The sequence below is a fragment of the Musa acuminata genome, chromosome BXJ1-4 (assembly GCF_036884655.1).
Source record: "Musa acuminata AAA Group cultivar baxijiao chromosome BXJ1-4, Cavendish_Baxijiao_AAA, whole genome shotgun sequence".
In the NCBI taxonomy this organism is placed as follows: Eukaryota; Viridiplantae; Streptophyta; class Magnoliopsida; order Zingiberales; family Musaceae; genus Musa; species Musa acuminata.
Window position 1 is genome coordinate 42,892,924 of NC_088330.1, and position 21,824 is coordinate 42,914,747.

A 21,824-nucleotide genomic window follows, 5' to 3' on the forward strand; every position below is an offset into this window, starting at 1 on the left:
TTCCCCACTCAACCATTGGCACTTTTCTCACATCATGATCCAACAAAAGGAGATTTAACGGAGGACGAGGAGTCCTCAAGAGTCATCGGGAAGTGTATTCTAAAGACGAGGATTCTGTTGTAAGTAGAATCCCAAGAACATGATGGTTCTCACGATAAACTCGAGCACTAATTGCAAGAATGCTCACCATATATTGTTCTCAACAAAGTTTGCTTTTATATAGATCGAGAGACAGAGAGAGAGAGAGAGGCCATTGCAGCGGGTATAAGAGATGCAAAACCCTGGAAGAAAGTAGCAATAAGGGGCTGCCTTAGCACTTCTTTTCTATAGATGAACTCGCTACAATTACAATCGTCTTCTGCAACCCAATCTTTAATTAAGACTGTGTTTTGCTGGATGTAGAACAACAAAGAAGATCTAAGAAGTCAAAGCGCATCCATGGACGGCAGCAATACTACAGACTGCCGGTAATACAAGCTGATTGAGATTATATTAGCACTAGCACGTGTCTTCCATGGATGAACTCTTCAGCGCTGCACTCCCCATCTGCAACCCTTGCTTAGGGTTCTCTTGTTTGATCCACCTAGCACAAACTAGAAAAGCTCCCATGTTAAGCGTGCTCAGTGCAGCCAGAAGCCCGTAGAAGTAATCCAATCTCCCGTAGTTGATGTTGTCTGCCAGCCATCCCTGCCCGTTCTTGCCACCGGTCAGGTCCCTCACCACCGAGACCATGAAGCTACTGAGAAAGAAGCCGAAGGAGAGCGTCGTCAAGAAGAGGCCGGTGCTCATCGTCTTCATCCCCTTCGGCGACCGGGTGATGAAGAAGTCGAGCTGGCCTGTGTAGAGGAACGCCTCTCCGGCGCCCACCAGGAAGAACTGCGGGATCAAGGTGAAAACACTGATGGGCAGCGTCGCGCCCCTGAGAGCAGCAACCTCGCCTGCTCGCCGTGCAACCGAGAGCCTTTTCGCCTCCGCGACTGCTGCGGCCGCCATTCCTATGATGGAGAAGGCCAAACCGATACCGATTCTTTGTAGGTTGGTGAAGCCTATCCAAAACACAGGCAGATATCAGAACTATTGCTACTCTAGCGAATCATGTACGTTTTGCAAGCTGTGAATACCTTGCTTGCCCTTCCATTTCTTCATGAGAGGCATGATCGCTCGGTCATAGATGCCCAGGGTGACCATTATGGCACCCACGAAGAAGACTGTCAGCGATCCCGCTGGAATTTGGAAGCTCCCGATCGATCTCTCCATGGTTGTCGCTTGCTCTACGGAGAATGTGATGATCTGAGCATAGACAGTCCAGAACATGATGGTCGTAGCCCACACAGGGAGCAGTCTAATCATCATCTTCACCTCCTCGATTCTCGTTACCGAGCATAGCCTCCACCGGTTCACAGTTGAGGTCTCACCATGGACGTCGCTATCCCCTTCCGCCATGATCGCAGCCTTGTCGAGGAAACTGTCGAATGCGGTGCATCACGAGAATATGATCATGGAATGTTCGGAGGAAGAGGATGCAATCAAGATCTATTTTTGTCAGCAGAGACTCACTGGAACTGGTCAGTATGTTGTATTCTCGAGATCTCAGGGCTGTCTTCGTACAAGAAGGCGATGGTTGCAGGGTATTTGAGCTGCCTCTTGCTGAAGGCGGCCACGATCACTTGCAGTATGTGCACAATTGGACTCCCTGAGCTCTTCTTGTATCGGTATCTCTTCGTGCCAGACAGGAACAGTATGACGGCAAGCAGCATGGAGATGCAACAGATGCCGTACGCCCAGCTGCGGCCCACCTCATCTTGGATGTATACAAGCACGGTCACTGCGAGCAGGCTGCCGATACTGATGAAGAAGAAGAACCTGTTGAAGAAGTACGCCATCTGGCTCTTCTCCTTCTCGTCCTTCTCGTCGAATTGGTCGGTCCCAAAGCCCGAGACGCTTGATTTGAGCCCTCCCGTCCCCAGCGCGATCAGGTACAAGCTCAAGTAGAGGATGCCCATCTGGAAGCCACTTGCTCGCTGGCATCTGTTCGTAGCAGAAGTGTTACAGGGCGGTGGCCGGAGCCGAGGCAAACTCGTCGATACAGTGAGCATTCCTGTTCCCTAAGACACGTAAAGAGAACGTCGAATCATCTTCTCTGGCGAGTTCATGTGACCCATTGCAATGCGAAGGGACGATTGGTCTTACCAGTGCTTGGACCAACGCGAAGATGGCGACGGTGAGGTATCGGCCTAAGAATGAATCGGCTAGGAAGCCTCCAAGCAAGCAGAGAAGAAACGATGTGCCGAGGAAGTCGGAGACGACGTTGGCCGACTCTGCACTCGGGAGATGCATCGTGCCGCCCAAGTATGTCACCAGGTTGACTGCGATCCCCATCGTCGACAGCCTTTCGCATATTTCGATCACTGTAATGAAAGATGGATAGAGAAAGTTAGCCGATGCTTGGCCTGTTCATGTTCATGTTCATGATGAGCACGACGAACTTAATGACACAGTAGTCAATACAGCGAAACAGATCAATAGAGAGATCTCAGTATCTACTGGACTCTTTACTATCGAATTTGGAATGGCTCATCATCATTTAGCCACAGATGTCTCCATCAAAGTTGGTCCCAAGAGAGTTTTTGGTCGTAGCGAAGGCAGAGAACTGCACTTTGGACCATTTTGGTTGACAGATGCCGTTTGCATTCATCTCAATAAGAGAAAGAAAAGAAGAAACACCGGATTATGTATCATATTATTGTATGAGCTGAGGAGTCGTACGACAAACCTAGGATGAGAGCGGCAGGTACCCAACCACCAGTGACGCTTCTGTCAGCTGGGAATCCCTTGTAGTCAACTGCATCAGCGACAGCCGGGCTCATCTTTCCTTCCTGCAGAGATGGATCCAAGGGGATGAGGTGCAAAGAAAGGAAGCTAAAATGGCACGACGAGAGACTGCTAAACCTACTAACACACACCATGTTGGTTTCTGCGAGTCCAGAAGAGCTTCGGAAAGCGAGGAGGGAGGAGATCGTTCTCTCTTATGCTGCGGCTCCCATGGAGGATGGGTTGCCTACTTATAGGCGCGCGAGATTTGAAGCCCAGCCAGCCTCGCCCTACAAGGAATCTTGTAACACGCGTTGCGGCGGCTGCACCTTCGCGTGGATGAAAGGGTGTTTGACTGTGTAGTGATCCACGGCACAGTGGCAGAGTTGAGTGCTCTTGCTACCCCACGACCGAAAGCTGCCTTCTCTAGCTTCTTCTTCACAGCCCATGCTCTGGAACTGGAAAAGGGGATATGATACTTGGAGGATTTCTCTTTCACACATCAAATATCTGCAAGCACATGACACCTTAAAGCATAGCTAAAAGTGCTAATTAATCAGTAGAGCACATCAAGTTCTTGCAACTTGTAGGCTAAGAATTGAGAATTCTCTGCAAACCCTAGTTGTGGTGAAACATGTTCATTCACTGGTGAGATGGTGTATCCATGCATGAGACAAGCCATGAGAGGTGGAAAAGGAGTACAGCTAGGCTGAATATTCCCTCGATGTGGAGCAGGTGATAAAGGTCATTGGTCCAAACATGAGGTCCTACAGCCACACCAGGATAATATTAAAAGGAACCACTCTGCAACCCCAGAGAGGAGAGGATGATGAGCTTCTGCAAGAAACTTATTGATGAACTGAGAGGAATGTGTATGAGATAGGGCATCCTGGTTCACTGGGCTGCTCTTCTTAATCACAGGACATTCAAGTTAGTTCATACACACATAGTTGATCAGGTTGGTTTGCATACACATATCCTAATGTTGTGCTATAGATTCCTGTCAACAGGATTGAGGTCTCAATCCTGTCATTTCAAAGTCAATCTAGAAGATCCCTAATATTAAAAAAAATAGCTTAAAAGTTATTTTTATTATGATTAAAAAGCACTCATACCAAAATGCTATACTACTAACCATATTAACTGACTCAAATTTTCTCCAACATCAAATGTGGCATTGAAATTGAGGTGCTTGTTGCTACATGAGTTACCAGGGGATGTCAAATCAATGTTGACAGTAGGTCCCAAGGGTCATGTTATACACTTCAAGTCAACTGTGAATAACAAACCTAAACCCTAACCCTAAAACCTAGTTGGATTGGCTTCCACCCACATGAAGGATTCCAAATGAGTTAGGACCACTTTAAGGGTGAGTGAACCCTGAACCCTAGTTGGACTGAGTGAACCACATATTTGCTTAGGACAGATGGTAGACTTCTGCACAGCAGATGAGATGAGGGTCATATATAGCTAATGGACCAAAAGTCAACGACTTCTAATGAGATTGACACCATAAAAGGGTGAAGGAAGATGCCCTTTTGTGTGCCTATATGGCTAACTATGTACATATGGTCAGAGGGAGCAACAGGGAGTGGATATATTGCGTACACATCTACTACTAGTTGGTGGGAACAATATAGGCAAGGCTTTTGTATTGGGAGTTGCCAAACCTTTTATCTAGATCACATGTTGACTCTCAGAAGAGGAGGCCCACCAGTAGAATTTGAGGTTTTATGTGACAGGCATGACATGTCACCCAAAAAGAATCCTTTGAACATTATACATTAACATCAGTACTTCTTTATGAGTTGTTTGATCACTTACAAGCAATTCTTCAAAATGACTTGCAAACAGTTCACTTACAAGCAACTCCAAGATGTGCTAAAATGGCTTTTCTCTGTTCTAACTCCCAACCTAGATGAGGCAGCTACGACTGTGTTCTGAGGAGGTGCTTCAACAACTTGTAACACTAAGTAGCTTCCAAATCAGCACCAGAGTAGAGCCTGCACTAAACACCAACAACATGTAATACTAAATTCCAGTGGATTTATGTCGGTGCAGTGTCGATAAAATCATCAAGCTTCATTGAAAGTGTATTACAAATCAAAGGTAGAGACTCCAATGCCATACTAGAATAGAGGATGTGGTTTATATTGATCACTTGTCATTTACTCCTGTTCAAGAACAAAAAAGAGAAACTCCAATCAGCAAAAGTACAATTTTAGGCTATTTCCCTTCAGTGCTAATATACAAACTACAAACTATAGATGTAGAATCAAACTTTAAACTGGCTCAAACTTTGTCCATACAACAAAATTTTAAACCACATAATGAAGCATGACAGTCAAGACCGGAATCAGAATAAGGGAATGTTGAATTTGATGAGCTTTGGCAACATAGAAATGCAAGTTTTGGATGCTTCAGTCCCAGTTGCATCACAACCAGGCATCCACCTTCTTTTCCTTGAACTGATATGTTTCCATAATGGACTGAGAATTCCATATAAATTCAGCAATATGTTTTCTACATATAAATTCCATATAAATCCACAATCAGTCCTAATAGTCTGAGAATTCCATATAAATTCAGCAAAATGTTTTCTACATATAAATTCCATATAAATCCATAATCAGTCCCTGCCAAATAAATTCAGCAAGCAGAATTCCATATTGTAAACAATATGTTTCCATAATGTGATAAGAGAAACCAGTTTAAAAAGACCATCAAAATCGGTTCTAATTGACAAATTCTGTTCCAACTGGAACTACAGTCTCTTTAGTATCTCAAATGAGCACAAAACACAAAAGTGAGAATTTGTTCTTACAGGTCTGCTCCTCACCATCCGTAGTGTCTTCATCCGTTGCTGCAGCTATCAGTTACTATAAGTACTTCAGTCGTGAAAGAGTAACCTTACCGTGACACCATACCTCAGGCTTAAATCAGTAGTTAACATCATACCTTGGCCTTTTGCATTGATCACCCTCTTGATTCGTTCTTCACATCAACAATAGATGTCAATATCTCTGATTTATTTTTTCGCAATTGAGTCCAACAATGTGGTAGTATTATCTAACAGGATAAATAACAGAATAAAAAATTCTTACTCTACTCATTGCAAAACCACTGTTTTTAAGAATCTCCATGATGGTGACTACGGTTGTAATCGTTGAAACATTGAGATGTAAGTGATAAATAATCATCCTTAAAGATAAAAGTTGCTATAAATGAACAACATCATGATTAGCAGGTCATGTGTTAACTGGAAATTATTGATCTTCAGGCACAAACACAACCGTATCAAGGTTTTCTAACTCGGCTCAAAAAAGTATTAGAGCATGATATCACCATGTTCTCATTTGGATTCTCTGCTGCAAGGACCTTGTTGAGATTTGACTTGCTTCTACTATGAACTTTAACAGGGCTTCTGCTTTTTTACTTCCCCTATTCTGATCAGCTGGAGCTTTGCTAACAATTTTCCAACGGGACTTCTAATTTTTTCTAGATGGGCTTCTGCCGAAGCTTCAAGTTAAGGGTGTGGTGAAATCCCAGCAATATCTCAAGAGCGTTAAAGAAGGCAATAAAATAAAATAAATAGCAACAATAGCAGCATATGATTCACAAACACGGAGAATACATGTTCGGATTGGATAAAACAGCACATAAGTCAAATATCAGAAATAACTCAACCATGTGTTTTGCTTCTTTAACGGATAACTAGCCTCCAACTTCTATTGACAATTACGGAAGAGGGAAAGTCTACTATATACATAAAATTTTCATTTTTATTATTTTCATTTCATGATCTTAACAAGCAACTACATGGATTCATTGGAAGCACTAAAGAAACTTTAAAGTTAAGAAATTAGAGCTACCAGAAAAAAAAGGCCTTGAGACTTTCATCCTTGTCGTTTGCAATTTCCATCATCATCATAGATGCTATAACTATAAGACTCGGTTTCAGATTTACTCTCCAACATCACTGATATCAGCAGAAGAAGTGCTTGATCAATTTTATGTACTAAAAGAACCCCGATGCTTACAAATGTATTTTGAAAATAGAGACTAAACATGTGCATAAATCATATATCAACTTGTGCAACAGGTAGATAACAACCTTCTGGCCTTGTTCCTTGATTTCTCATGCCTTCGATACCCGTCCCCCGCCTTCCATCCCTTCTTCTCTGGTATCCCCGTAACTTTCACCACCTCATCGGCATAGGCAGAAGGCTCCTGAAGAACCTGCAGTTCCTCTCGGAGCATCCTTACCGCAACCACAACCCACATAAGCCGTCGCCATGAACAAAAAATGGCATTGGAATTTAAATCTTATCTTCCTTGCTTTAACATTCAACATTCCATAAAACAAACTATAACACCGCCCAAACACGATAAATGAATAGGACGCCGAGCACGCGAAGAACAAACGCCCAAGAAAGCAATTCTAGGGTTAGGGTTTTAGAATGGGGGCATGTACCTCAGGCGTCGGGATGCTTCAAGGCGCAGGAGTTTGTTGGTCTTCTGCAGAATCTGGAGCTGGAGATCGTGAATGCGCTACAAATAGTCGTGCGGCATCCCCTGTCCTCTGCCTCCTTGGACCTTCGCCGTCAGCGACCACATGTCCCCTCCCGCGTCCGCCGGCTGCTTCTTCCGAGCTTATCTCTCGCCTTTTAGAATGTTCATGCGATTCTTTTTTGCGTTTAAATCCCCAAACAAATCGGTATATGTTTTCTACTATAATATATATATATATATATATATATATATATATATATATGGGCTCGGAGAAATCTGAGCCTGTTGGGCCGAGCTACGTAGGGAAGCCGGTGAGATATATAAATCCGGCCCAAAGCCCAACTCAACAGGGACCGAACCCCACTAACTGCAGAACTAAAAGGCAGCCGATGAAAGTTATAGCAGGAAGCCTTCTTGTCGAGCGCCGCCTGGTAGCTGTCGATGTACGAAGCCTCCAGTTCATGAAAGCTATTCATCACCAACCCATCAGCTTCCATCGCCTCGTCATGATGCTTCTCCCATCCTGGATAGCTAAAGAACTTCAAAGACTGGTCTCTTACCACCTCCACCTTGTGAGGCAGGTCGCGCACGAGCAAAGGTTCGAATAGGTCAGCGGACTGCTCACCGGACTTGTGCTTACTCACGTTCTGACTGCACCTGAGGAAGAAGCAGGAGGGCCCATGGAACACACCAAACGAGGCACTCGGAACTCGTGAGCCACGTCCCTCGTCCACGGGATGCATCATGCATGAATCGGAGATGATGCAGCTTGGCTTCGGCCACTGCCCACGGAGGTAGGGCGACAAGGATTTCTCGCAGCATGCTCAACCCTGCAAAGAAGTTGAGCATGAGTTCTGCCGACGGGAGGAGGTCCAAGTTCTCGCAGCCCTTCGGCAATCCAGCGTCAGCGCAGGGGAAACTGAGCTCGGCGAGCCGAATCTGCAAGCCAGCGAGAAGACGGGGCATGGAGATCATGTGACCTTGGGCAAAGAAGGGAACCAAGACGAAATGAGGCGTCTGATTGCTGCAGCTCATGGTTGTTTGGTTGGTCAATTTGAGCAAGAAGAAGACGAGCAGCTCGGCCGGGATTGTGGAGATCAAAGGAGGAACGGAATGGAACTCGCAGAAGATGAAACGAAACTGCAACTTCAGCTGAGGGATAGATATAGAGATCTGCAGCCGAGAGAAGCAATCTGTCAGTGTCATTCCAAGAAAGATTTGTATAGATTGGCTGCACTCGAGAGGCCTTCCCTCATCAATGACGAGAGTAATGTCCAAATGTGGGGCTGATGATGTTTCCGCCCAGCAAAGGACAGCACAAAACTGGCAAGTTTGGCTGAATTCTTTGCTCATCAATGACGGAAACAGTGTTCTTTGTAATAGGCCAGATTTGATCATTTCATCAAACAGGACTCAGAGCCTGTCGAACCCTTTTACTAAGCTAAACAGTATAATAGAAGAAGGATATTACCAACTTGAGCTGAACTGCTCAAGTTATGTTGAGATGACACAATTGCTCTTTGATGCTCAAATGAAAAATAGAAGAAGACCGAATCGTAATCTTGAAAAAATTGATAAAATAGAATAAAAATTGTCTTTGAGATGACTGAGTTACTGAAATCAAATAGTTATTCTTGACTAAACCGGATGATATGCTACCTTGTTTACTTGTACAGCACAAACTTGCAAAAAGAGGATGATCTCAAACAAGATATGGAGCTGATGTAAATTGCATGCATTCAGAATGAGATGTAAACAGGGGATTCTGCCGTGTCAATTGTTTATCTTAGATGAACATAAAAAGGAGAAAAGAAAAACCTGTGTGCAATAATACATGCCAGTTCACAAAGGCAGATCCTGGACTAAATATGATGGTAGAAAGCAAAGTAGAAGTAATTTCCGAGGAATTAAGTGTACCTCTGATGAAGAAAGTTGTGAGTGCTGATCATGATTGAGATATACTGCACAGATTTGATCTTTCGGGGAACAAATGAAGCTCATTGGCCCTGACGAAAACAGCTCATGTTGATTTTGCTGGCCATGTTGCTTGCGATGACATAATAATTCCAACAATCACGCCGAATAACCCAAGTGCACTACCAAATATTTCAATGACCAGAATCTTCACAAAAAGTGTTGAATTTTGAGCATCGGATAGAGCACAACTGCTTCCAATTATTCCTACACAAAGCCTGTTCAAGGAAAACATGTTTATCAGTTGAAGAAGTTTCTGATTTCTCCTTAATCTGTACACCACATGGATATAATTGAATGATGTATAACATACCCACACATCAGATTTGCAAAACCCACAATAATCCCAGAAGCAAAAATTGCATATCCTGCTCTTAGAGACTCTGGATCATATATTTTCGATGCTGGCACACTTTCCAACTTCGTTTGTAGGATAATTGCAACGATAACTCCATATATAGCAACAGCCTCACAGAAGATAACACTGAAAATGCCATGTATTCATATCAACACTACTAGAGAGCCTCAAATGCAAAAAAGGTTAATCATGACAGTCATACCAAAGGAATATGATAAATAAAGGCATGGAGGAACTGTTAAATGGAAATGATAGTTCCAACTGTCTATGCATATCTATGCTGATGAAAAATAATAAACAGAAAAAGTTTAATATTAGCTGTGAATATTTCCACTTCCAGGACACATGCACAAAAGATCAGACCTAAAACGTGCATGACAGATTGGAAACATGTTCACAAAAGCTCCTTATCAACTATAAGAAAAGCCTAAAAGAAAAACTCCAGATGTACAAAAACCTTAACCTTAAAAAAAATGGATCCAGACAATGGACCAGTACTGGCACATACAGGTTCGACCATGTAACTTTAGACGGTATACAAAACCAATTCTCTGATTGGTGCATCCAAACACAGCATCGTACTAATCTACCCTGCTGGTATGTCATATAGACCTTTAAAGGATTGACCATGATAAATGAAAACACATTGGCTTACCAAGTATAAATGTAAGCAAGAAAGCTTATCAAGCATGCTCAATGTAGTTTCTTAAAAAAATTCAAGCATGTTAAACTTGACTGATCTTGATTTGCCAACCAGATGGTGATGTCAAATATTGTTTTTTTGTTAATAATTATTTCAAATTAGTATGTGAAATCCTTCTGTGCCGCTAGGTCTGCCTTCTACCATGGTTTACGGTAAAGCTAATAACAGGACTTCATTGAGACATTAGCCGAAGTTCAAGGAGTCAATTGGCATAAGTAGCATTCATAATTCAATGGGAAGATTAGGCTGGGATATCTTCCAAAGTATAGAAAAGTGCAATCACACACAACTTTCACAACAGGATGATCATCTGTTAGGCAGGTTCGGAGACCTTACTTTTCATGTGGTATTCTAGTAAGCATCTCACAACAAAGTCTTTGTTTTTTTTTGGTTTGATGCAAGTATAGAGTACCAGTGGATTTTCCATGAAATACAGAATTATAGACTCATTTAATATAATCTCTTACTGTTGCTTATTTGGCCTGTAAAGGAATTCCTGAAAATTCACAACTTTTTGAAGATAAAATCTAGATTTATGGTCATCGATAGAAAAATAAAGCGATTTCTGCTAACAATCAAAACCTAAATCTTAAACCGAGCAGGGGAAATTGAGTCACCATGGAAACCTTCGGTTCAACATACATCATGAATGATTGAAGAGCAATAGCACATACCTAATGAGATTTTTCGAGGTGATTCTGGGGGCTTTGATCGCGGCACCAATCAAGCTGCTCCCGGTGATATAAATCCCCCTGAAGCAATCAAAACAGAGAATACACGATAACATCTGGAAATGAAAGCGGGTAAAAGGGAGGGTTTTGATCGTCGTCTCACCAGGCGGCCCCGAGGACCGAGACGCCGATGGAGATGGCGATGCCGACGGAGGCGAAGGTGTAGGGCGAGATCTGCGTCAGCGCCCGCGACCACGAACTCGCCATCGCAGTGCTCAGCGAAGAGTAGAGGAGGAGAAGCTGGTGCGATGCCGCCCACAGACCGCACGAGATCGGGGAATAAGAACACCTTGCTATGTGTTTTCTTGTTTCCGGAAACAAAAACACCCTGACAACAAGAATCGCGGGAGCCACCCCTTCAGTGCTTGACGCTTTGTTGCGTGTTCTCTTGATTTTGGCAACGAAAACATGGGAGTCCAAAATCTGCCAACTAAAGCAGTCTCCTCAGATATCTGGCGATAATAGATCAATATATAGCATGGTTTGATGCCTGATATAAAACCTGAATCAAAGCTAAAATTTGAATCTAAACACAAAACATATAACCAATGGAAAGATCGGATTGGGATATATCACACATGTATTACATTTCTGACTGACTGACTGACAAGTAGTATACAGCATTTCCTTGCACAAATTCATGGCTTATACAGGGATATCATCAGCAAGTCTCTACACTATAAATACAACTTGGATTTACAAAGTGATATCTTCACCATTCCTCTCAGCAGTAGAACATCACCCTCTTAACTTTCTCTTTCAAAGCAGGCAGGGGCTTCACAGGGGAATCGTTCCCCTGGCACACGCTTCGTGATGTTGAATTCTCCGATACCGCTGGATCCATGTAGAACCGGGCACGAAAGGCAGCCAGATGAGCATAATATGCAGGTGGCACTGTTCCATCATCATCGATAGAAAAGCAAATGATAGAGATTGGTTAGCGTTGTCATCATCGATAGAAAAGCAAAGTGTCATGCTTCATTGTCAAATGCAAAAGAAGACATGTTTTTCTTGGTCTATTTCGATTCGTAGGTGCTGAGAATGAAGATGCATTTGTTTTGCAGTTTGCTTGTTGAACATCAATTACTGCACGTAGGAACATGAATCTGATAATGGACTATTGTGCTGCTATGGTAAGACACCAGACAAGATTAAGAAGGCCCTATGTAGGATCAACAAATATTTCATGGTTAGCAGCCAATCTGATATGAACTTTCAAGTACATATCCAGTAGAGAGGCAGTTAAAGACCTTATCTAGTTGAGAGTTGAAAATTTTCAACTCAAGCAACAGAAAACCAATCAAAAATTCTCTTAACTTGATGGGAATTCTATAAGAACATAAAATAAGAATGAGGGAACAGAAAAGTAACCTTCAACTGGAATGCAAAGATCAAGATATTACATCTAGTTATGTTACTGTCTTAGGACAATAAGCAATATGAGTAAGACATACCGATAGAGACAGAGCGGGTGCATCGAGCATACCTGCAAATTACATATTATTCCCAGTAAATTAGGCGAATTATTTAAAATAAATCACAAAACAAAATTTTATCTGAATGTCTTTACGTATAACAGAGATTGTTTGTTAGAGTCTGCATCTCATCTGCCGAGAAATTGTTCTCATCCCACAGAACATGGTAACGCGCTGGTCGGCTAGTACCCTACCAAAATAGAACTCGTAAGAAATTGTTATGGTGAGAACAGGCTTTTTTTTTCATCATCTCTATGATGATTTAGATTATTGTTGTCCTAACAACATTAAATTTTAATAATATCCAACAAGATTGTGTGCTTTCACCAAACACATCTTCTACTGAAAAGGTTTGCAAGATAAAATCTTCTTAGCATTAGCTTGCCGAGTCGCTTATACATCCAATGCATCATTTTCATAATCAAAAGACTTGGAAAGATTATAAAGCTTAATAACTATAGTATGACAAACTTCTGGCATTTTCCTACCTGTATTCCAGCATGACTGCACAAGTAGAAGTCAAATTCAGAAGGATGACAAATTTTAGAGTCAACCACGGTGCCTGCCACATCAGACCATCAGTAATCTAGCCCTAAAGAATGCAATTACTATTACCAATATCGCTAATTTTTCCTTGGCAACCTACTAAATTCATATCTCTATCAACAATCATGGTTCAGTAATAATGGAGAAGACAGTCCTTACCAGGTAGGATATTTCCACTCTTGTCTGTGCTACTTCTGTCTTTGTGGTTGTTTGCGAATAACCTTGTATGGTGGCGTTTTTGAACCACCACAAAGGTCACAGGAGGCTGGTAATTTGGTTCTAAAGATGCACATGCCTGCAAAACTGAATTAATAAGCAGCAGTATTCTGAGGGATATGTTTAGCTTAAACACTTTAGATCTTATTAACCTTGCGAATGGCATCGAGTTCGTATAGCAAGACTTGATAAAACTGTCCTTCGCTGACACCATCCCTGCAAAGTGAGAAAGAATCAATATGAGAAAACCAATTCTACTAATATAGTATATAGCAGTGTCTGCAGTACCGAACTGTACCGCCCGGTATGGGTGGTACGTACCGATCCAATAGGTTGCCGGTACGCGGACCACCTATTACCGGTCCGAGTGCACTGTAGCAGAGCTACAGTACTCGACACACCTAAGTGTACTGCTCGGTATATCGTACCGTACCAGTACCGAGCCCAGATCGAAACATCGGTACGGTACGGTATTACGAACCTTGATATATAGTACCTAAAATATTTGATATTAGTAAAAAAAATGTTTGCTGAGAACAATTTGATTAACTTCTGAGAAAGAGATAATTAACTGTGAGCATTCCCTATAAGATAGACACAAGATGTACTACCTGTAGAAGATAATCCTTAATGGTTTTTGTCCTGTTGCCTTCCTGAAAGATATTAGAAGCTCCCTACAAAATTGCATTAAATGAAATTTAGATATCGATAGATACAGCGGAACCTAAATTTTTTTTGAAAGTCATGTATGTGACTAAATAGAAGTACAAGAAAATTGACTGTTATAGTATCAATAACATAGATATCTAGCTTGCTTCCTGTTCCTGAGTTCAGAGCTTCAAATTGGTCAAATGGGTTCATACTAACCAGCCTTACCAGTCCGAACAAGGACCGACACTGGACTATATAGGTTGATGATAATCAGTATTTAATTTTTTATATTTCTTTCAGTGATACCCAAAAGCAGTATCAGACCCATATCAAAAAACCTTGTCTGCAATATTTAAAAAGATATGCTTTAATGCATGAGCTTTGAGCAAATACTTTTATAGCGTGTTTAATTTATGATATGAGATATTGCCATCATATTTAAAAGTCAGACTAATAGCACTGGAATATGTTATATTGGTTTAAATTCCTAACAACTGACAGCGTTCCTATTAATAACTGCGGTTATAAAGTCTTCGCTCCTGAATAGATAGTTATAACTGCAGCCACAGAGACAGCCAACTACCTTTTTGGAAAACTAGTGACAGGGCAGTCTCCTTGTCATGAAATAGATACAAACCTGATCATGCCTCCTGTAACTGTGCCACGTTGAGGGTCATGCCATGTCTTGAATAGATCCTGAATGAGTTCTTGTCGATGAGCCTGAGCACAAACTAGTCCAGCATATTTTGTAACTTCAGGCCAATCTTGAGAGGCAACAACCTGAAATCAAAAAAAAAATTTATGAATGCATATCACTAACTGCAGAAATATGCGGGCAAAATTAAACAAAGTATTATAATTTTAATTACGGCAGCAATAGATGGACTAGAATCTTCTCCAGTCTCTGGATGTGTCACATCTGCTCCAAATATAATGGTCGGTATATCACTGACTAATGGAATTCTCCAACTTATAGCATCTAAGAGCACAGTATTTCTTCCTCCCATCTGCAATCGACATAAGGTATATCATAAAAGCTCCATAAGGTGTTTGAAAATGTACTCAAGGGTTTCAGGCAGTCTGTTAATGAAGATGACAAGAAGCTTTAAAGGCACCTTGACATTAATTTTGAGTGAGACATTTGCAAGGTACTGTTTGCTGACTTTGAACACATGTTTTGTTAGGCAGCACTGAGATATCAACCCCAAATCAGTTTCACATATCCGTTTAAGATCACCTATAGAAGAACAACCATCATTACTGTACCATATTTAAGCAATAGGCAAAAAAAGGTTGGAGCCAATGGATGAGAAGGCTTGGATGCATACCATATAAAGAACCATTGTTATCAGGAAGGATGGCTACAAGAAGCTCAAGCTCTTTTCCTTTGAGCTTGTTGGTTGCGACATTATATACATGTCTTAGAGCCTTCTCAACTTGGTCAGGCCTTGCAGAATATATTGGGATAACTGGTTCACGGTTGAATTCCTGAGGAGTATGAACCATGAGAATTGCGTCCACATTCCCTTGACCATTTCCAAAAATGTTAACTATCTCAAGATTAATTACATAATACACATAAGATACTTGGCCAAACTATTCTTTGGTTTACATCCACTTAAGAAATTTAAATTATAAAGTAAAATAATAAATTGAAAAATGAAACCTTACCATGCCAGATACTTGGCACATCTGTGCTAGCTCCTGACAAAAACTATGAGCGGTATTTTCCTGAACGCTTCGAGAGAAGTTAATACAGGCCCAGTAATTTACTGTGCATCCATTGATCACTTTCTGCATTGATTCATTTAACAGATATTAGTGGAAACGAAGTTGGAGAAATTTATTCTAGAGTTCAAGGGTGAGGATTTTCTCCGATATTGCTTTCAATTAGAACTTTCCAAATCAAACTGTCCAGTGGACTCTCACCTTGATGGGGGCTAAACATCTATTTTGGACATGAAGGGTATGATCATAATTGGAAACATAAAGTATCTGGAGATGATAACCACAATGACGTTTAAATTCGACAAGTACCTTATTCATCATATTCCACTGACCAACTTGAGGCAGACACTCTTTTTCTTTTCCGGTGTCATGGTATTTCAGCTTCATAATGCACATTGCATAAATCAATATGTTGTCATGGACAATTGATTGCACAAGAAGAAAAAATGATAATAGCCATTCAATTCCATCAAGTAGTTGAAGCAATATATTACCCATGGAGCAGGAAGTACTCGAGCTTCCACTGAGGTTAGCTTGTCACTAATGTTGATTCCAAATTCCTTCGCATAGGGATCATGTCCATAAGCATTTTGACGAACTGTCTGTAGATGAAGGGCAAAGATTCATAACAATTTGAGTAACATTTTATGTTTGATATCGACCAAAGGAAATAGAACATAACAATAGTTTAAAAGAAGAGCACATACTTTTAAAATGGTCATAAGCATATAAACAAATAGTCATAAGTAATCAAAGCCCAGCATAATGGTAACTTGACTCACAAATGTGAGAGATTTCTGGCTTAAGCAAAAGTCACATCTCGGCCAGCATGATCAGTTTGTACCAGAATGGGAACAGTTATGAACTGATCTTTCGAAACCAAATGTTTCGGCACTCAACTAGTTCTTTTACACTTGTGAATGGTCAGTGCAAGAATCCTATTTATACTTTTTACTGGTGGTTACTAGTGTAGTTTGAAAACTCCATATACATATATGCTTCCCATATAATCCCAACCAAGTATTAGAAAATGTTCTTGTAGCAATGATGGATGACATTTGATAGTTAAAACAATTTAGAGGAGATTATATGAAGTCCTCTTTAAGGCCCAGAGGTTAATCCCCAGCATAACGTTCACAGAAGAAGTGGATTTTACCATGATACCATCACATATACTAACCTGCAAAACATCAATTTCTTGTTCTCTGGGTCTCTGGCATGTAACTTTTAGCAAGGAAGTAATTTGCTTTTCATTCAACCTCTTTGTGTACCTCTGACCCTCAACTATCTTACAAGCCTGCATATTATGAATAAAATCAGATCTAAAATTTTGGTTGATAGACTCTGCTATGACTGATTGCACTCACCTCCATCGGAAGATAATTTGCCTTCTTTTGATTTCCTACTTGAAGGCAAGGAAGATGAGAATACTGAATTGTAAACCCATACATTTCCTTGAAGTATTCAACCACCGATTTCATATTCATCTGATCATCAATTGGGAAACTGTTGAAATAGCAGAGTCAGAACTCTAAAAACAAATAGAAGGATTTCAATTACAATTATATAATAATCAAGGCAAGGAACTTTTTGAAACATTATGCACCAATTTTCATGGCAACTTTGCATGTATTAATTGAAATAAATCACATTCAAATAAATTACCAGAAGGCTAGTTTTCATGTGTACACAGTAAAATGTGTATCATGTGTTATAAAAATAGGCATTTCCGAGAAATTCTTTTGCTTAAGACTATATGGCTCACTAACAGTAGTCATGTACATTCTAGTAGAAATGGTAAGTGCACAAACTAAATAGAATATGGAATTATACTGCTTACATTAGTTCACGAGTAGGTTGTGCTGTCAGCCCGGAAACTCGATATTTCCGCCGCACGTTTCCTCTGTGAGTGATTTCAACTTTGACACCTCTTAAAGCCTTCTTTATCTGCTTGACATCACCAATTATGCAGAGCTGTTCTTAGTTAAATATGTATATAAATTTTATCGAAAAATCACCAAAAGGCATTACACTCTAGTTTCTGCCAGAAAATCTTTAAAAACGATTTAATTGTTTACAAGCCAATTTGCAAGTTATATTCAGATGAACATTCCCTGACTAAAAATAAATAACTTGAAGATGATAAAATGTTGGGTACATATTCTGGAATTATTCTGGAAGTATACCTTTATACGATCAGCATCTGATAATGGCCTAGATGATACATCTTTCCCTAGTATCTGAGCAACAAACTCGACCACCGGAAGAGGATCGATGAATGCGGTGCACGACATATCTGATATCCGATATAAACCAATCCATTAGAAAGAACAAAAATAAAAAGAAAGAATCATATCGTGAGCAAGAAATACACACCGATGTTGAGCGAGAGGCCCATCTGGGTTGGTCTAATACTCTGGTAGAAGCCACACCATGACTGCAAGCCATCACCCAGCCTTTGTGGTTTTCTGATATCTTGAGAATAGAAGCATCTTCCGACGGATATGTACCTACAAGATAGCATTTTCAGCAATCACAAGGTGTACACATTAAAAGCAACACGATTCTCAAAAGAAACGGTACCTTTGGCTTGATAACTCCCTTAGAACAATATCAAGAACCTGAAGGGCTTGTCGCGGAGCATCAGTCTGTCGTCCAGCAATAAACTGACGCAAATGGTGAAGGTCAGCATGAGCTACAAACTTGATCCCAACTCTATACTCCTTTTCTCTTCACAACAAAATTGGATTAAGTAAAGAGCCGCCACAATGCGGGAAAATGACACAAAGGGCATGAAGAAACAAGAGAAAGGGGCAGCAATTAACCTAGTAATCCCTCCATCCTCCTCCAAAAGCTTTATCGTGAACTCCTTTGAAGTGAAAGGCAAAGACCCAGCCGTATAAAGGCTCTTCCTCCCATCATAAGCAGGAAGCCTCATACCCAAGTCGGTCTCCCTGTACAGCCTTACAAATTCTGCTATGATAGCTCTGTTTATACTCCGAGAGCTCACTTCCGGCGTAATCGTCACCTGCAAATGATCAAAGGTAACAACTTCAGGGATGCTTGGGAACTAAGAAATCGCTGATGCTGTGAATAGTAGACTTACATCATATTGATTCAAGTCCTTATCGGGCAACTCTGCAAGGAAATGATTGGCCTTGACAATGCACCTGGTGCCCGCCTGTCCAAATCCTGGCCGCCGGCAGAAGACGACGCCTTTACTGGAGACCGGAGGAGCAACGGTTTCTGGTCCGACTTCCACTTCTTGCTTCACCTCTCGCTCCACCGCCTTCCTCCTCCCTCTTCCTCGTCGGCGTCTAACACTCTTAATGTCATGCGGCAGGCACCCGTTCTCGAGCTTCTGCTGGTTCATGCTGTTGTTGAGAGGCTGCTTCTTCGAGACGATGGGCTTCACCCCCTTGAGCTCCTTCGTCATCTGCCGGCTGGGCATCGCGGCGGCGCGAGGGGATGACGAAGAACGGACACAGGCGCCTTCTCTACCTACATCAGCTAGCATCGCGCGCCCCTACGGATCCACATGCATTATCTATCCCCTGGGCATAGCAGAACAGAGACAGTGGGAGGCAAGGATGAGCAGAGCAGCAGAGAGTTTAAAGAAGCGCATATAGTAAAGGTTTTGCAGTGATAGCAGCAGCAGATGAGGGATAAACCGATGCATTAATATCTTCTGCAGAAGTGCAGTTCTACAGTTCGTGAGGCTTCTTTGACTCTCTAGGCGGCATGGGCCAACCTAGGAGCAGGGGCTCAGTCTAATTTGGGAAGCAGGAGGAGAGGATGATTCAAACGCAGCAGATACGTTGCCAGTAGCGGCTGCCACGAGGTGCAGAGTCAAACAGAAAGAAGAACATGGTAACCCCTCCTCCCATATTCCATCACTGTTTGCATAGGAGGCCTCGGTCGAAGCATTACAGGTTTGTCTACAGAACAAACAAAGCACCATTGCTGGAACGGCCAGAACTTGCAACCTCACAAACTAGTAATTTAATGATGGTGGGTAGGAGAAAGAGCACATTGGGATGGATTCGTCGCAGTCTTGGTGTCGGGCTCGATGGGGATGGTAGCAGAACACCGCAGCGACGTCGTTACGTGATGGGCTTTGGATTTGGGCTACAAGGAGCACAGTGGAGGAGGAGAGAAGAGCGTTCCTAAATGCCCGAAGGACAAAGCGTCGCGTTCGGCAGTCGTCCCCCATTGCCCCATCGATAGCAGCAGATGTAGGTGCTGTAGCCATGGAGTCTCTACAGTGCACAAGCGAGCTGTTTTAACGCCGGTTCTCACTGCAAGCAGGCAGTCGACTAAACTCGATTAAATCTCGTTATGCAGCTTCAGATTCAGCTTTGAGGATTTGGACTCGATGCTTTATTGTAGCCTCGATTGGCGAGCCAAGTGGAGGAGAGGTTTGTGGATTCTGATATCTAATACGTTAGTAGCTGTCAGGCTAGATTTCATAGGACTTGATGTGATCGATGTAGAGAAAGAGATGGAGAGCATTAAAAGGCGGCCGTGAGCGGCACCTCGCACTACCAGCGTGCCGACCATTACAAGTCCTTTCGAGCTACGTCCGCGGCCGCTGAGGCCCCCCGAAAGAGCAAACAAGATACGCCGGATCGAAAAGAACCAATCATCAAAAGGAGTTCTGTGCGGTCAGCAAAGGAAAGGAAACGCAGAAGGTAGCTGCCAAGTGACTGTGGATAACCTCGGGCTAAGAAGATGGAGCGTGAATGATGGTTCGACGAGATGACTCCCGATACCTCCATGCTCACACGCAACACAGACTGGCAGCGAATGGACTTTCACGTTGGCAGCGAGGGAGAGCTACAGAGCGGCAAGGGCAATCATGAGATGGCCATGGAGGTAGAGAGAGCGATGTCGGCTTACCCCCAGAGAACCTTTTGCTTTGCGCTACTGCTAAAAGGAAGGGAAAAGGAAGGGCCATTTGGTACTCTCCGCTCTCTTTATTCCCTTGAAACACCCGAGGAAGAGTGAGGGAGGGACATGAAGAAGAGTGAGGTGTGGCAGTGGGGAACCAAAAGTGAAACAGATCACAGTGGCTCTTCCAAAATGACTATTCTTCTACGAAGAAAAATGGCTCTAAGGTGGACATACTTGAAGCAACAATAAATATCTCCATGTTCTCGCACCATAGCTACAGTCCAGCTGCAGACCAAGATCTTGTCGTTTAAGCCAAGATCCCAGATGCTGAGACCAAGTACTAGAGAGAAACTTAGAGACTAAGACGAAGCTCAAAACTAAGCATCGATCCAAAAACACCAAGAAAGAGAAAGGAGTGCAAGAGCGACAAGAAGCAAACCTGGTGTCTACGATCCCTGCGAAGAGATGCCGAGATGAGAACTCTTATCCTCCGTTGCTGCTGCTGCTGCTGCTGCTGAAGAAAGAGGAGGAGAGGGAGGGCGTGCGCTTCTCTTCCTTCCGAATCCTTTCTTCTCGTATTTTTATAAGGCCTCCTCCACGCTTCGAACTCGCCGGATGGCGTTATAATAACTCAGATCCCATCCGTCGCCAAAAGCAAAGCTTCCCCTTCTGCTGTGCTCGCGAACACGACTCCATGAGCAAGAGCTCTTTTCCTGGTGCTTTCTCTTGCTCTCAGTGGCCCCTGGCTCTGGTCTAGAGCGCAGTGCTGGATAAAGAAACAAAGTGAGGAGGATATGGGCTTCAGGATCGAGGCAGCGACAGCAGAGAATGTCCGTCGATTAGATGAGGTGAAGACCCGCTTCGAAAGCATGCGCGAGGAAAGAGACGAGTGACGCGAATTAAATATGAATATACAACCACATGCATTTCTTTCATATACGGATATATATTCATGTTTACGATCATCGACGCGCCATAATAGCCATCATTGCTGATATGGTGCAACTAACTAAACCTGTAAGATTACGAAGATTAATGGGGTGGAGGGACTCTTCTGCAGGTGAGAGAAGAAGTTGATGTCTTGCTTGGATTTAGTAGAGGTGGTAGGTGGAAAATTGGCATGGAAGTAAAGACCACGGAGCGCTCTCTCTTCTTTTCTTTTCCGTGAAAGTAACACTACACACTTTTGATTCAGTGCCAGGGTTTTGACGTTGCTTTTAACAGCA

At 42.3% G+C, this 21,824-nt stretch overlaps 3 protein-coding genes across 4 annotated transcripts; all 3 read right to left on the reverse strand.

Moving 5' to 3' along the window:
• Nucleotides 1-282: 282 nt before the first annotated feature.
• LOC103982309 (protein NRT1/ PTR FAMILY 6.2) lies at nt 283-4,813 on the reverse strand. The gene is made up of 7 exons (XM_065180103.1): nt 4,675-4,813; nt 2,964-3,321; nt 2,774-2,876; nt 2,191-2,408; nt 1,558-2,105; nt 1,122-1,465; nt 283-1,046 (listed from the first exon to the last, which is right to left on the reverse strand). The coding sequence occupies exons 2-7, from the start codon at nt 2,964-2,966 to the stop codon at nt 499-501; spliced, it is 1,764 nt and encodes a 587-aa protein (XP_065036175.1). The 5' UTR covers nt 2,967-3,321; nt 4,675-4,813; the 3' UTR covers nt 283-498.
• LOC103983332 (V-type proton ATPase subunit c''2) lies at nt 4,562-11,461 on the reverse strand. Of its 2 annotated transcripts, XM_009400554.3 has the most exons (5): nt 11,193-11,461; nt 11,033-11,110; nt 9,611-9,781; nt 9,241-9,515; nt 4,562-8,496 (listed from the first exon to the last, which is right to left on the reverse strand). In XM_009400554.3, exons 1-4 carry the CDS (start codon nt 11,294-11,296, stop codon nt 9,344-9,346), a joined length of 525 nt encoding a protein of 174 aa, XP_009398829.2. In that variant the 5' UTR covers nt 11,297-11,461; the 3' UTR covers nt 4,562-8,496; nt 9,241-9,343. The 2 variants fall into 2 exon arrangements, with proteins under 2 accessions (XP_009398829.2, XP_065036177.1); XM_065180105.1 differs by lacking the exon at nt 4,562-8,496 and having other exon boundaries at nt 9,267-9,504; nt 11,193-11,390.
• Nucleotides 11,462-11,629: 168 nt separating this feature from the next.
• On the reverse strand, nt 11,630-21,620 carry LOC135671834 (protein argonaute PNH1-like). Its single transcript, XM_065180106.1, has 23 exons — nt 21,038-21,620; nt 18,812-19,259; nt 18,531-18,733; nt 18,289-18,435; nt 18,082-18,215; nt 17,892-18,001; nt 17,546-17,652; nt 17,073-17,211; nt 16,886-17,002; nt 16,200-16,307; nt 16,015-16,086; nt 15,649-15,771; nt 15,306-15,465; nt 15,093-15,214; nt 14,847-14,984; nt 14,615-14,757; nt 13,938-14,000; nt 13,479-13,542; nt 13,270-13,405; nt 13,053-13,126; nt 12,660-12,754; nt 12,544-12,575; nt 11,630-11,983 (listed from the first exon to the last, which is right to left on the reverse strand). Exons 2-23 carry the CDS (start codon nt 19,220-19,222, stop codon nt 11,814-11,816), a joined length of 2,868 nt encoding a protein of 955 aa, XP_065036178.1. The 5' UTR covers nt 19,223-19,259; nt 21,038-21,620; the 3' UTR covers nt 11,630-11,813.
• Nucleotides 21,621-21,824: the final 204 nt, after the last annotated feature.

Excerpts from the sequence above, each read along its gene's own strand:
- LOC103982309 (XM_065180103.1), bottom strand. Across the intron at positions 2,409-2,773 it reads ACCTGCCGCTCTCATCCTAG|TGATCGAAATATGCGAAAGG; the intron begins GTTTGTCGTACG and ends CTTTCATTACAG. Across the intron at positions 2,106-2,190 it reads TCGCGTTGGTCCAAGCACTG|GGAACAGGAATGCTCACTGT; the intron begins GTAAGACCAATC and ends TACGTGTCTTAG.
- LOC103983332 (XM_009400554.3), bottom strand. The coding sequence starts at position 11,296 with ATGGCGAGTTCGTGGTCGCGGGCGCTGACGCAGATCTCGCCCTACACC. Across the intron at positions 9,782-11,032 it reads ACCTCGAAAAATCTCATTAG|TGTTATCTTCTGTGAGGCTG; the intron begins GTATGTGCTATT and ends TGGCATTTTCAG. Across the intron at positions 9,516-9,610 it reads TTTGCAAATCTGATGTGTGG|GCTTTGTGTAGGAATAATTG; the intron begins GTATGTTATACA and ends TTCCTTGAACAG.
- LOC135671834 (XM_065180106.1), bottom strand. The coding sequence starts at position 19,222 with ATGCTAGCTGATGTAGGTAGAGAAGGCGCCTGTGTCCGTTCTTCGTCA. Across the intron at positions 18,002-18,081 it reads GGGCCTCTCGCTCAACATCG|ATATGTCGTGCACCGCATTC; the intron begins GTGTGTATTTCT and ends ATCGGATATCAG. Across the intron at positions 15,466-15,648 it reads TGTGCCAAGTATCTGGCATG|GAATTCAACCGTGAACCAGT; the intron begins GTAAGGTTTCAT and ends CATACTCCTCAG.